Source organism: Danaus plexippus, assembly GCF_018135715.1.
Source record: "Danaus plexippus chromosome 16 unlocalized genomic scaffold, MEX_DaPlex mxdp_23, whole genome shotgun sequence".
Lineage (NCBI taxonomy): Eukaryota > Metazoa > Arthropoda > Insecta > Lepidoptera > Nymphalidae > Danaus > Danaus plexippus.
This window is the reverse complement of record NW_026869851.1, coordinates 2783758-2797416: the sequence shown is the minus strand read 5'-3', so window position 1 is coordinate 2797416 and position 13659 is coordinate 2783758. Positions and strand designations below refer to the sequence as shown.

At 32.5% G+C, this 13659-nt stretch overlaps 6 protein-coding genes across 7 annotated transcripts; 4 read left to right on the top strand and 2 right to left on the bottom strand.

Annotated features, from left to right (window-relative positions):
* The first annotated feature begins 148 nt into the window (after window positions 1–148).
* Window positions 149–5026, top strand: LOC116772201 (leucine-rich repeat-containing protein 49). The gene is made up of 11 exons (XM_032664306.2): window positions 149–376; window positions 450–622; window positions 722–853; window positions 975–1184; window positions 1256–1534; window positions 1600–1753; window positions 1903–2042; window positions 2264–3385; window positions 3484–3682; window positions 3817–4041; window positions 4272–5026. The coding sequence occupies exons 1-11, from the start codon at window positions 350–352 to the stop codon at window positions 4473–4475; spliced, it is 2865 nt and encodes a 954-aa protein (XP_032520197.2). The 5' UTR covers window positions 149–349; the 3' UTR covers window positions 4476–5026.
* Window positions 5027–5828: 802 nt separating this feature from the next.
* On the top strand, window positions 5829–7426 carry LOC116771842 (SNAPIN protein homolog). 2 transcript variants are annotated; one of them, XM_032663826.2, is made up of 3 exons: window positions 5829–6122; window positions 6345–6510; window positions 6628–7021. In XM_032663826.2, exons 1-3 carry the CDS (start codon window positions 5974–5976, stop codon window positions 6751–6753), a joined length of 441 nt encoding a protein of 146 aa, XP_032519717.1. In that variant the 5' UTR covers window positions 5829–5973; the 3' UTR covers window positions 6754–7021. The 2 variants fall into 2 exon arrangements, with proteins under 2 accessions (XP_032519717.1, XP_061384050.1); XM_061528066.1 differs by lacking the exon at window positions 5829–6122 and having other exon boundaries at window positions 6370–6510; window positions 6628–7426.
* LOC116771840 (inactive glutathione S-transferase D3-like) lies at window positions 7364–8345 on the bottom strand. The gene is made up of 3 exons (XM_032663824.2): window positions 7939–8345; window positions 7663–7830; window positions 7364–7569 (listed from the first exon to the last, which is right to left on the bottom strand). Exons 1-3 carry the CDS (start codon window positions 8278–8280, stop codon window positions 7435–7437), a joined length of 645 nt encoding a protein of 214 aa, XP_032519715.2. The 5' UTR covers window positions 8281–8345; the 3' UTR covers window positions 7364–7434.
* Window positions 8346–8677: 332 nt separating this feature from the next.
* Window positions 8678–10232, top strand: LOC116771839 (gastrula zinc finger protein XlCGF17.1-like). The gene is made up of 5 exons (XM_032663823.2): window positions 8678–8890; window positions 8979–9289; window positions 9374–9491; window positions 9569–9726; window positions 9918–10232. The coding sequence occupies exons 1-5, from the start codon at window positions 8717–8719 to the stop codon at window positions 10207–10209; spliced, it is 1053 nt and encodes a 350-aa protein (XP_032519714.2). The 5' UTR covers window positions 8678–8716; the 3' UTR covers window positions 10210–10232.
* A 631-nt stretch (window positions 10233–10863) lies between these two features.
* LOC116772181 (cyclin-dependent kinases regulatory subunit) lies at window positions 10864–12439 on the top strand. Its single transcript, XM_032664278.2, has 3 exons — window positions 10864–11057; window positions 11395–11522; window positions 11638–12439. The coding sequence occupies exons 1-3, from the start codon at window positions 11002–11004 to the stop codon at window positions 11691–11693; spliced, it is 240 nt and encodes a 79-aa protein (XP_032520169.1). The 5' UTR covers window positions 10864–11001; the 3' UTR covers window positions 11694–12439.
* A 113-nt stretch (window positions 12440–12552) lies between these two features.
* On the bottom strand, window positions 12553–13659 carry LOC116772138 (uncharacterized). Its single transcript, XM_032664189.2, has one exon. It carries the CDS (start codon window positions 13550–13552, stop codon window positions 12572–12574), a length of 981 nt encoding a protein of 326 aa, XP_032520080.1. The 5' UTR covers window positions 13553–13659; the 3' UTR covers window positions 12553–12571.

The window sequence follows — 13659 nt, the reverse complement described above, 5'->3', positions numbered from 1 at the left end:
TTTGACGGCTCAGGGTTGTGGAAAATTCTTTAAATTTACAATCTTGTATTTAGATTAATTCTTGATAAACAATTATGGAAAATAGGTTTCAAAAATAGACTTATTATATTAGAATAAATATTACTAAAATAATTTTCTTATAAATGTAAGAAAACTGACTGATTAAGCGGCCTGATGGGCGTTAAAATATTTTTACTGTTTTTTTGGTAACTTAGCAACAGTTTAAGATTATGATAAAATGGACCAAAACTGCCTTTTTACGAATTTATTTTCTTGAAGTAAAAGTGACAGGAAATGGGGCCAAATCGAGATTAATTTTTATATCGATGTTCATTTAATTGTTAATCTAATGCCTATAAAGTATAACCGTGGAAATGTAAGTCATATAACACTCAATTGCTAATTTCTAACATGAGATATTTCACAGGGACCTTTTAAATGTTTTGTAGGTAAGAAAAATTGGTTTTCGTACCAGAGGTATATTAGCACAATCCCTTGATGTCAGCGCTCCACGTGTGGACTCTGGAGCAGGAGGAGATGGTAGGTTATTTCTACAAATTCGACCTGCTCTGGCTGATCCACGTCATGCTGTATTACAAAGATCTAATTCAACTTTGTCGGGGTAATTTAAACATATATATAAATATAATTATAAATATTATTTTCGTGTTTAATAAAAAAAAAAGAGAAACTAATTAAATATTTGTATCGAAACCCATAGTAACTCATATTTATGCAAAGAAGATCCTAAAGACGACAGCAATGGACTACAGGCTGTTGGAGAAGGCAAAGTACAATTATCACGCACCCCACAGGAAAAAGACCGTCTCCCGGATAGGATTAGTCTTGATAGGTGCCAAATACTTGATATTTTATAATAAGAATATATATTTTTATATTTCTTCAGCTAGTTTATTGATTATTGTGGACTAAAAAATTTTCAGCATTTCTCAAACTTAACTATTAATTTCCAGACGGGGTCTCTCATCAATACCTCATATCGTGGGCGAGCCAGGCTTGCGACTGCTCTCCCTACAACATAATTTGATTAATACCCTTTCTGGTCTGTCACCGCTTGATTTAAGTAAATTAGTTTTTCTAGATGTCTACGACAACCAGATCGATAAAATATCATCGCTTGATAGACTCTTCAGCTTAAGAGTACTACTTATGGGAAAGAATAGGTAACTCGTACGTAAAAATATTCTATCTTTTTACTTTTGACATAATGATGACAAGTAAAAAAATTCCACAGAATAAAAAGAATTGAAGGATTATCCAACCTTATAAAATTGGAGGTTTTGGATTTACACGGTAATCGGATAATTAAAGTTGGCGGATTATCGAATCAGAGCGAATTAAAGGTGCTCAATTTAGCGGGTAATCAGATCAAAAGTATGGCACCATCAGATCTTCAAGGCCTGATCTCGTTGAGAGAGTTAAACTTAAAACGTAACCGCTTAAGGAAACTACTCGGTTTTCAAAACACTCTAAAGCTACAGAAGTTGTATCTTGGAAATAATGATTTGCAAAGGTATGCTGCGAGTAAATTAAAATTATAAAGGTCCAATTCCTATAATAAGATCGATCTCTTTTTAGTATCGAAGACGTCGCTTCATTGGCTGAAGCAACGTCGCTAGTGGATGTATCTCTGGACGGAAATCCGGTAGCATTAGGCGGAGACTGCACGCCGTTTCTAGTTTCCTATCTCCCCAATCTAGTTACGTTGACGAACATGCATGTTAGTGAGCAGGTAAGAAGAAATGGTTTAAGATTTCTTCTCGAACATTCTCAATGTACTCAATTGATCATCAAAAAATAACAATTTCTTAAAAAGTTTGGAATTAAACGAAGCATTCGTCCTTTAATAGTAATTTGTTCCCAATTGTGATATGTGTGAAGGTACGACAAGCAGCTATGGCTTGGCGCAGTAACAAGGAAGCAGCTCACGCAGCGTACTGCGCTCTCAGTGGCTCCGCGCAACAAGCCGCTAGGAGAGACCAAATTATACATAACGCAAGAACTAATTGGGAACTACTTAGGTTATTTTGATTTTTTTAATGCATAACTTTAAATTTATGACCCGAATAAAATATCTTTCTATAGATTTCAAAGGTTTTCATGGACTAAACTAAGTATAACGCTTGGATAAATTGCAAATAATTGTGGTCGCTGCAAAGCGCTGTATACTGTATAATATAGACACTATATAAAAATTCGGCCGAATGATGATAAAGCTACAGCTGAAAAATGTAAATTTCAGATCAGAAAATAAGTGTTTTATTTCCGCCACTACGCCAACAAAACAAAATGAAGATGAAAAACAAATTGAGGCCCGATCGTCTAAAGGTACAAAGAATGATGCAACACAAACAGTGGAGACAGTCTGCACTCCGGATCTAATAGCTTCAACTCAACACCTCGAGGTGCAAGAACCCAATAAAGGCAATAGAAGTAATAGCGAAATAAAGACAAAAACTATTCATGATAGTACAAATTCAAAATCAGTGCCCACTAAGAAACTCCAACGAAGTTCAACTGCCCGGAAGCCATCTGAAAGACGAGTGAACTTCTCAGAAAGGAGCGCCTCCCAAGAAACGGACGCCTCGCACTCAACATCCACCAGCAGCGATTTACGTCTCCCTCCGATCTTACTGCCAATAATATCATCCTTGGAAAATGTTAAGCTAACAGATAGTTCCGAACCTATACTCAAAAGGTGGGAGAGCATATCCAGCGTAGAACCAGTTGGAGATTCGTCGTTTAGCTCCCTACAATCATCAACCAGTGACAGCGACGAGGAGACCATTAAGAGACAATTCCGTAGAGTCCCAACAGTATTGAAGAGGCGTGAACATTTTAGCACGGTGCGATCAAAATCAGTCTGCGATCCAGAAAGCAGAAGAGTTAAGACAAGCAAAAATGTTGACAGTGAAAACGCTAGTAATATATCTTCTGGTACGAATTTCTTTTCTGTTGGCACATCCTCAACATCTGGAAGTGATAACAATAGTAAGACTCTTAAGCGGCAAGGCTCATTAAATGGTAGACCGAACAGAAACATCCGCAGCGCCACAATAACGAGAAGAAGTGAGCGCGCTTCCTCAGCTCACAGAGCATCCACGGCCCGAGCCAAGTCAACGAAAGCTATAGCCAACATGAAGTACTCGGAACCAATAAAGCCAGTACCACCGAAGGACCGAGAACAAGGAGTCGATTATCTGATAGAAGTCAGTGAAGGCGTTGTCAGTGCGTGGGGCGCGGGAGCGGTCAGACGACTAGCTAGAGACTGGGAATGGGAGAAAGCGAAGACTGTCAATCATGCAGCTTTCCATTACGTACATTTTAATGCTGTTGCGCAATGCCTACCGGAACTGAAAGCCAAGTAAGTCTATCCACGAAGTATAACATTTATAGAAAACAAATAAGTAGTGTTGTACTTCAACCTTAACAATCGTCATATTATCTTTATTCTCTAAACAGGTTTCCAAACGTCACTTCCTTATCTGTCCGGGCGACCGGTTTACAGAATTTGGGCCAATTACACGCTCTGGCTGAACTACGGGGACTGACATCGTTAACCGTTATGCCGGAGGGTAACCCTATATGTGTCAAAACATGGCGGGAGTACTCTATATATAGACTTGCTCATTGGGGCCTAAAAGAGATTAATAGTGAAACGGTAAAATATTCTAATCAATATAAATACTTGTAAAAGAAACAATCGACATTATATTTTTATTCGAATATTTGTGTAATATTAATACGTATTTATTAAATATTTAACAAAATTTTGCCATTACTTTGAACGACCAGGTGACGGATGAGGAAATCAAATCTGCCAATGCAACGTATGCTGGCCTCAGTGATGTTGTACTCCGTGCACTTCCAGACGCTCCTTTACAACCATTACTATCAAGATTAGGTAAAAGTAGGAACAGTACGATCAGCGCCAAGGCCTGGCTGCGGGCTGCAGATCCCGCATTAAGAGACGTTATCGCCAAAGAGGCTTTGCAATATAAGAAAAGTCACGTGTCACAGGTAAAATATAAACTAAAATATCTGCTCTATGTAAGTCTTTAAATATATAGGAATCTCTTTTAATTTAAGAAAAAATATTTTTTTGCAAACATAAGTATGGTTCTTATAAGAAAATAAGCGTGCTTGTTTTTCCTGAGCATTAGTAAATCCTAGATTATTCAACATAAAACGACAAGCTGAAAACATTAATAACTTATAAATGTTAAATCATGTAATTTTATATTGTATAGGAGGATATGACTTGGCGGGTGCGCGGTCGCGGTCAGTTATCGCACGCTATAGATCTAGCGTGTGGGGCCGCCATTAGACTAAGAACACTCGAATTACAATGGCCGACGATTTTCGTCGAAATGATCGAGGAAGTGTTACAAGATTTTTCTGACATGGAAAATCATGTTAAAGAACAAATGCGTATGCTTATGGATACATTATAAGTTATTGTTGATCTTTTTAGATAGATTTTTATCAAAGCTAGTGTGATGCTCTACAAAATACAGAAAAAAATTTAAGATAACTCATTTACAATGTTAACATTCTTCTTTACCATAGACAATTTAGTATATTTTTATTAAAAGTGCTAAGAAATAAAAGTATACAACTAAAACAAATTCATAACATCGTTCCTGTAGTTTAATTTCATTTTACATGTTCATAAATGTATTTTATACAACCTTATATAGTTTTCAGTTATTGAATGCGGAAGAACATAGTTTATATTTATTATACAGAACTGATAGATTCACATAGTTGCTCAATAGTTTATTAAGATAGAACTTTCACGGCTTTGTTCCTATAGGTTAAAAAGAATCATATGCAAATATTCAAGAAATTGACGAATAAACATCAGTTTATAGTCTCTAATAATTTATGAGTGAATAAATCTAACAGACTTAATATGTCGAAAATTCTATAATGTACAATGCAAAAATATCACAAATTTAGATATTAGGTAATGGTCAAAAAATTGTAAAATATATTATACTGAGTAGAAAATAAATATTTTATTGAAAGTTATAAAAATTTTATTTTCCGACAAAATATCTTCCATACTCAAACCGGTTCTGAATGTTTTGTACTAATCAAATGAGAGCTACACATTCTTCATTTGAATAAATTATTTATTTTAATTTAACTTTTTAAATAATCTGTGACCGTTTGTGTGCGGCCGAATGTAAAACATATAATTCGTCAATTCGGTTTACCGTTTACCAGTGTTATTGAGAAAAACAAAAATATATAAAAATAAATTGTCCATCTACATACTTAAATAAACGGTGTGTTTCTCAATTCATAACTACTTTTATCATAAACCGTTTTTATATTATATGAAAATAAATAACCTTCACATTAATATAATCTGTCATTAAGTAAATGTTTATATTAGGATTACAGCTAGTACTAATAGTTGAAACTTTATATAGCTGATTAAGATATATTATAATAATATTAATCCACCCAGACCTATTATTTTATTTCCTAAAAAATATGTTAGCAGACACATTTTTGCTATACAATTTCTTTAATTAAATATAAACAGCAATTTTACTAAAAAAATATTTTTTTTTCTTTGGAACTATAAACAAGAATGCAATCACAATAATCTAAAATGTTTGTCCTTTAAACTTGCTACAAGTTTTGTAAGGTACAAAAAAGTTTTTCAATTTTATAGAATCGTTAATATTTTTTTGAATTTGTAAAAGAAAATTACCATAAGAATAAGGTTCCTTCAATATCGATAACAATATCGAATCAAAATGAATGATTCTGTAATGATTTATGGTCTATGGAAATATTGTGTGTTTTTGGTTAACATAATATATATATCGCGTTTAAATAAATAAACTCATGATTTGAAAATTAAATACCTAAAAATTTTCGGCAATTTCTTAATACTCAGATTCTAAAGATGTTTTAGTTTATTCTCTTAAAGCCATGGACGACACAGAAAGTACAACTACATCAGCCGACGAAAATACAGGCAATTTGTGTGACAATCCTACAAGAGACACGTTAGCAGAAGGATTATTAGGGCTCCTGAAACCTACGGTGGACCAACTCGACGATCGCGTGAGAGCTACTAGGTAAGATTAATTTGACTTCCTAAAAGGCCTGTTGGGAAGAAAATCTATAACATAATGAATTGCGCCGGGTAGTAGCGCTGATAAAAATAATCTATTCATTATTTATATAATATGATCATTGGTCATACCCAAATATCCTAATATAACTAAGTTTAAAAAAGTATATGTATTGTTGTAATGTGTGTATTCAGTATTTGTTACTTCTAAAATCAATATTTTCAGAATTTCGCAGTTGGAGTTGAAGCAACAGATAGATTCTTTAAATGAAGAACTACTTAAAGTTAGAGAGGCTCTTAATAATCATCCAGATTTAGATCCGTATGTGAAGAAACTAATAGCTTGTAAACATAAAGTCACTGTTGTACTTAATGTCTTACAAGCATCTCAAGTAAGTTACTCAAGTAAACTTTATGATGGGTTATTTCATGTATATATATATACTTTAGTACATTATTCAAACACATTACAATCAAAACAGGTCTTAAGTAGGTCAATGTATTTTCAGGATAGATTAAATGAAATAAGACGGATGGTGAATAAAGAGAAAAGTGTAAGGAAAGTTGCCGAAACACCATCAGAACCAGAACAAAGTACAAGTAGCGGTATAACAGCTCAGGGTGGCATTAATTAACATGGAAACTCCATATCAGAACCACATTAAGAAAGAAGACTTCAACTATGTTTACGAACCGGCAGAAGACAGCTTCTTGCTGATTGATGCATTAGAAAAAGACCTTGAATATCTAAATAAGAAGAATCCGACATTTTGCTTAGAAGTTGGTTCAGGCAGTGGTGTTATTATCACAGCATTTGGCATGGTATTTCCTAATACAGTATGCTTTAGTACGGATATAAATTTTAAAGCATGCTTAATGTCACACAGCACTGCGAAACATAATAATGTTAAAATGGACGCCATCAACATGGATTTAGCTACATGCTTTGTTCAGAACAAGTTTGATGTGGTTATTTTTAATCCTCCATATGTTGTAACGGATTCTGAGGAGTGTGGTAGTCATGGTATAGAGGCGAGTTGGGCTGGTGGTGTCAAAGGCAGGGAAGTCACTGATAGACTTCTTTATATGATACCAAAGATATTAACTCCGGGTGGCACCTTTTACCTTCTGCTGATAGAAGATAACATTCCAAAAGAAGTTGTTCAAATTATGTCTAAACTTGGTTTCAAATCAGAGACAATTATCGAGAGAAGAGTAAGGAATGAACGGCAATTAGTTATAAAATTTTATAAATAAAAAATTTATTAATCATAATAAAATATAGATTATAAGATTTATCAACATAAATATATGTATTATTTTAAGTTCCTCTTAACCAATCCGGCAAATGCTCTAGCTCCCTCAAGATTCTCTTCATAACCTGGCAGAATACTGCATTCTTTGTACCATCTCTCAATATTAGGGAATTGGCTAAGATCCCAACCAAGTTCCTGAAACAAAAAGTTTATTAAAGTATAGAGTGACTGATACATATTTACATAATATGTACTAGTTCATAATTAATAAAAAAAAAAATTCCTTACAACTACAGAACTAAAGGATGCTAGAATGGCTGTATCTGCTATAGTGGGCTTGTCACCAGCAACCCACTTCTGATCTTCCAAAAATTGATTTAAGAAACCAAGTGTCGCATTCAAATCATTTCTTAATTTATCCTTAATTTCCGTCACACCTTCAAATAAAATGGGATACTGAAATATAAAGAAAAGTTGCATTTATTAAACAAGCGATGAAGGAAGGCTATACTAACAATTAGGCTTAATATTTTTTCTTAGGAATATAAAAATAAAAATACATACACAAATAGCCCTGAGTCTGGGGTACAAAAATGAACTATCGAAATAAAGTCTTGAGTTTACAATAGCACGGCGTTGAAGATCTTTCGGGTAGTGATCGTCGTTTTTACCGTATTTATCAGCCAAATAGCAGGCTATTGCCCGGCTTTCCCATATCACAAAACCGTTATCTTCAAGTGTTGGCACACAATGTTGAGGATTTATTTTGATGAAAGATTCTTTCAGTTGTTCTTTTTTCATTAAGTCTATGATAACAACTTCGACTGGTACATCTAACAATTTCGCGGATAACAACGCCCCTCGTGAAGGAGTGCTAACATTAAAGTGGTACAATTTTATTGACATATTGAAGTTACTTATAGTGTAAACTGACAACACAGAAACAATCTAGTCTTGTAAGAATTTCAAAACAACGAGTTGTATTTATAGTCAATCAGATACAATATCGATTCTACAAAAACTTAAAATATCGATAATACAGTTCTAATATGAAATTGTAATGAAAAACTTTTAAATGAATCTAACAAGTTGATAGATTTCATTATTGTTATTAAAATAGGTGAGTTTATATTTTTTTAATATATAAATATTTTGTTTGGCAATGAGAATGAAAACAGGAAATTTTAATTTTTAAACAAATCAAGATTATTTCGTGTTGTAGACTGCCAATTGATAACGAGCTTATGAAATCGATATTTTCAAGAATGTACCTTAAACATTTATCAAACATAAATACATTAAGATTTAAGAGGTGATCGGGTGACATTTCAATTATATTTTAATGTTGATATATACAATAAAATTAATTAATAAATGTTATAAATACCCTGTTTTTGTAATGGAAGGTAATAAATGTAGAATTTGCTTAGAAATTGGAGACGCACTAATAAACATATTTAATTTAAATTACTCGTCAAATATATCATCAAAAATAATGTCTTTAGCCAATATTGAAGTAAGTCCAATTTTTTGTAAACTTTTTAATTCCTATGTTGACACTCAAAGCATATAATAAATAGGTGTACATTATAAATTATTTTTAGATAAAACCTGACGATGGTTTGCCAGATGGAATATGTGAATCATGTAATGATCAACTAAACAACTGTATTAAATTCATTGATCGCTGTAAAAAGTCGGATTCCATATTAAGAAACGTGTGCTACAATGATATACCATCTAAATCACAAACGACAGACTTAAATAATGTGTGTATTAAATTAGAAGTTAGTGAAATAGATATACAAGAAAAATTTAGTTTACAAAATAATACTAGCTGTGATAAAGTATTAAGTGATTCCAATAATACAAACAAACAACAATGCTTTACTTGTGGAAAAGTTATGTCTTCCAAGTAGGTGAAATGATCATCATATTTTACACAAGTGACAACTTATTTTACATTAAATAGATTTTTTTAATTTTTTATATTTTGCAGGTTCCGGCTGAAAACTCATTTAGCAACACATGCTACCGAGAAAGCATATATCTGTAGCATATGCAAGAAATCATTTTCAATATTACAGAATTTGAATGTACATTTGAGAACTCACACGGTATTGTTTGGTAATTTGTATTTTTATCATTTAAGATTCTAAAGATGTACCTATAATGGTGGATTTGATGTTTTCAGGGTGAGAAACCATTCAGTTGTTCAACATGCGGGAAGACATTTGCTCAGTCATCAGGTTTAACGGCACACAAACGTAAACACACAGGACTTTTGCCATACCAATGTGTTCTGTGTCCACGTAAATTTAGAACTTTTGGTCATTTGCAATATCATATAAGGTTAGCAGTAATAGCAATAATAGCAGTAATAATATTAACGTAAATTTATATGATAATTTTAATTTTCAATAAATACAAATGACAGTATCACATATATGTCTTTATTATAAGTGAATTACTATTAGGGTCCTAGAAGAAAGTCTACAAATAAAAATCTTAAATAACACATTAATCATCTGTCCATATTTCAGACAACACACGGGTGAAAAAAAATATGAATGTGATGTTTGCAGCCGAGCATTCATAACCAGAAGTGATCTGAAACAGCATGTAATGACCCACAGAGGTGATAAACCGCATATTTGTTCGATATGTGGCATGAGACTGTCGCGTGCATCAAATTTAAAGCGTCACATAACATATTTACATGACAAGAGTAAAACTTTCAATTGCTCTCAGTGCCCTTCGAAATTTATGAATAAAAGTGAACTGACAAAACATGAAAAAAAGCATCAGGAGCTTAAAGTGCCTAATAGTAATTAATAAAAATATTGTAATTTATTTAATATTGTTATTTTATTTAATATTTCAGTATGCCTTTTATTCGATAACATATATCTTGTTTGCACAAACGAAGCTTGTTAGAATTTAGACTGTATATAGAAATGTTTGTTGACATTTTGTTATTATACAAAGATGTAAAAAAAATTGCCTAGAATCTTAAAACCTGTTATAAACTGCATCTTTTTAAAGTATATATAGTTCTTTATTTAAACGAGGCAAATAAAAAGATTGCTCCAATTTAATAGTAAGCATCAACGGTTGGACCTCAAGCAGAGTTGATAAATAAAATATGCGTTTTATCCGGTCCAATGTTAATAGCGAGAGAACGCCAATCGCTATTATAGGGATACTATATATTTTTTTTGTTATTTGTAAATATTCTGTAATTTTCCTTACTTCCCAGTTAGTTAAAGATTCTTTCATCCCAGTTTCAAAAGAAACTTTTATTTATTCGAGAATTTTATTATTATTAAATAAACTTAAAAAACCAAATTATTAAAGTCCTTTATAAAATTATCTTATTCAACCTGAATTTTATACATTGAAATATAATATTATCTTAATTTTTTTCCGCTTGAATGATGTTTTTAATCTAGATTTTATATTTTGTGGCGTGTGGCAACATTTTTCGATTCGAATTTTCAAATTCGTTAACGTTTATAAAAGTTTTCTTTGTGGCATTCATAAAGCGAAAAAGTCTTGCCTGATTTGAGACATAATTTCCGAAGCTTTCGTAAACAACTTTTTAAGTTTAATAAAAAGCTAAACAATATGTCTAGGGATATTTACTATTCCGAAAAATATTACGACGAAGAACATGAATACAGGTAAAGTTTGTTTCTTATAAATAAAAATATGTTATTTTCATCCTTGAAACATAACTGTTGCGATAGTTTAAATGTTTTTAGATGATTAGTATTTGTTCATGTTTTAAATGTGTTTGCACTGTTTAGAACCGAATAAACTTTAAAATTATAACCTGAAAACCAACCGTGTCGAAAGCAACAGAGATTTCTTAGATTTACTAGAACACCGGAAAGCGTTTGACCATGAATAATTCATCACTTATAATTGTTTCTAACAACGTAAATTCATTTAGTTTTCTAATAGGTAAGAATGAATGTTCCTAATAATCGAAAGTTTCACCTATGTTTTTGTTTTAAGGCACGTCGTATTGCCAAAAGAGATGGTGAAGTTAGTGCCTAAAAACCATTTGATGTCGGAGCAGGAGTGGCGAGGTATAGGTGTGCAGCAAAGTCAAGGATGGGTGCACTACATGACACATCAACCTGGTAAATAATATACATACTTGTATCCTAGATTTTCACCTGTACACATAATATACAATATCTAATAAAATGATGTACATGTACATTTTATTTAATTGTTTTGATAATTTCATTACAGAACCCCATATCCTTCTTTTCCGAAGAAAGAAGACGACTCCACCAGAGAAAAAGTAATTTGATTGGTATAAGGAAGTAATTGTACAGAATTGTCATGGAATTTAGACATAATTAATTTTAGTTTGCCTCATAACAAACATTGATTACTTTCATTTGACATGAAAGACATTATAAATTGTACATACGCTATGTTTTCAACTGACATGTAGATTTTACAGAGTTAAAAACTAAATACATAAAAATTGTTTGGCCATGTAAGCCAATTGTAACCACACCTATGTTGTCGAACATGTAATGCATCTATGCTGTGATGTGACCCGCTAAAGGTTCCTAGTTTAAGTATAAGTTTCCGTCACTATATTAGTTTGTTATGGGTGTATTGATCTTCATTCCGTTTTAATAAGTAACAAATTAATTTAGTCATTATATATAAGTTTTGTATCGACTGTGGAAGATTATGTAATTTTTATTCAACAGTCGTAAATTATCAATTTTATAATCACTGTGCTGAAATACTCTGTTATAAATGGATGTGGATTGATTAGAAAATCATGTTTGACAGCTTATATATATATATAATCTTCCACGAGATAAATGTTAAATTGTTAGAATCGCAAATTGCTTGTATTGAAATTTGGTAATACAATATTGATTTTGCTTAAGTAGGTTTTACCGTTTTGACGTATGTGAAATTGTAATCACTTATAATGTAAATAAATTTTAATGGCTGTAATGGCTGTCGATTCAGTGTTTTTATAATGAAATGTAATTGGGTACAAATAAATTATTTGGTGCTATGTTAATTGGATTTTTTTTTTACTGATAAAAACATTCATTTACAGAGCAAAATGCAAAGAATATTTTTTTTAAGAATTAAGTATCAATGTCATGCTCCTACTTTAAATAATTAGACATGTTTTAGATGTTGTAAATCTTTATTTTCTTTTTTTCTTAGCAGTAGGTGACAATGTTGGCAGTTTAGTTGTATCTGGCTGGGAAAATTCCAAAGATTCCACTTTTAAATCATCTGTTGATACAGTGTCTAACAAGTCTAGGCTTTGTAGCTGTTCTTGTTCCAGACTATGAAGCATTTGAAATCCTGGTTCCAAGGATGGAGTAAAGGCTCCGTCTAGAGCAGCAGGGAAGTGGAGTTCGGGGACTTCTTCTAACTTCAATTGAGGAGCTATATCACCAATAGCCAGTGCTTCACATTGGTTTCTCAAATCTTCACATTTATTTTTTATTTTAGCATGGTACCTCACAATGCGAGTTTCATAAAAATCTTGAAGATTTCCCACATTGAGATCTGCAAACAATTTAGAAATGGTGTCTGGGAAGCCTGATTTTAGCCCACTGGCATCTCGGTCAACAATAGTCCTTAATAATTTACACATATTTGTCATGTAAATGTCTAGAGCATCTGCCACAGCAGCCAGTGCTGTATTGGTGCTAAATGCAAAGCCTACATGGCCAATGGATATTGCTGCACATTGTTTCAGTGCACGGTTATGGCTTTCTGGAGTAAATGGTAGAATTACTGGACCTCTTCCAAGGGAGAAGTCACAGTATTGTTTTGGAAGAAAGTTTATGGGCGGTACTGTTTCATGTTCCACATTCAAGTCTGGTTGTGGAGGTGGATCGGGTATGTTTATTGCATCTACTCTTGAACCTTCATAAGCAGCGTTTTCCCCCTGATCAATAATGGCTGACAATTGGCGAGAGTAAGCATGTAATTGTATCGTATGTGTAATAAGATTTGGTTTAGGCCATTCAATAGGATTCGACTTTACCGTTATAGGAATTTCTGGTATATTTTGTAATCCCAATTCAATGATCGGATTAAAATTAACTGTTTGTAACACTGTCTCGTTGTTTTCTTCATCTTCAAATTCTCCCCACAATTTTCTATTCGACATATTATACAGTCCAATGAAGGTCTAAGTTATGAATCAATAACACTTAAGTCTAATGTTTGTGTCCAATGTGTTAATATTTTTATTATTGTATTCCGAATTGACAAATG

Coding starts and splice junctions, on each gene's coding strand:
- LOC116772201 (XM_032664306.2), top strand. CDS start 350: ATGCCTATAAAGTATAACCGTGGAAAT. Junction 1,754..1,902: donor ACATGCATGTTAGTGAGCAG/GTAAGAAGAAAT, acceptor ATATGTGTGAAG/GTACGACAAGCAGCTATGGC. Junction 3,683..3,816: donor AAGAGATTAATAGTGAAACG/GTAAAATATTCT, acceptor TTGAACGACCAG/GTGACGGATGAGGAAATCAA.
- LOC116771842 (XM_061528066.1), top strand. CDS start 6,755: ATGGAAACTCCATATCAGAACCACATTAAGAAAGAAGACTTCAACTAT.
- LOC116771840 (XM_032663824.2), bottom strand. CDS start 8,280: ATGTCAATAAAATTGTACCACTTTAATGTTAGCACTCCTTCACGAGGG. Junction 7,831..7,938: donor CCAGACTCAGGGCTATTTGT/GTATGTATTTTT, acceptor TTTATATTTCAG/TATCCCATTTTATTTGAAGG. Junction 7,570..7,662: donor CATCCTTTAGTTCTGTAGTT/GTAAGGAATTTT, acceptor TTTTTGTTTCAG/GAACTTGGTTGGGATCTTAG.
- LOC116771839 (XM_032663823.2), top strand. CDS start 8,717: ATGTTGATATATACAATAAAATTAATTAATAAATGTTATAAATACCCT. Junction 8,891..8,978: donor TGTCTTTAGCCAATATTGAA/GTAAGTCCAATT, acceptor AATTATTTTTAG/ATAAAACCTGACGATGGTTT. Junction 9,727..9,917: donor CATTTGCAATATCATATAAG/GTTAGCAGTAAT, acceptor TCCATATTTCAG/ACAACACACGGGTGAAAAAA.
- LOC116772181 (XM_032664278.2), top strand. CDS start 11,002: ATGTCTAGGGATATTTACTATTCCGAAAAATATTACGACGAAGAACAT. Junction 11,058..11,394: donor GACGAAGAACATGAATACAG/GTAAAGTTTGTT, acceptor TTTTGTTTTAAG/GCACGTCGTATTGCCAAAAG. Junction 11,523..11,637: donor CTACATGACACATCAACCTG/GTAAATAATATA, acceptor ATTTCATTACAG/AACCCCATATCCTTCTTTTC.
- LOC116772138 (XM_032664189.2), bottom strand. CDS start 13,552: ATGTCGAATAGAAAATTGTGGGGAGAATTTGAAGATGAAGAAAACAAC.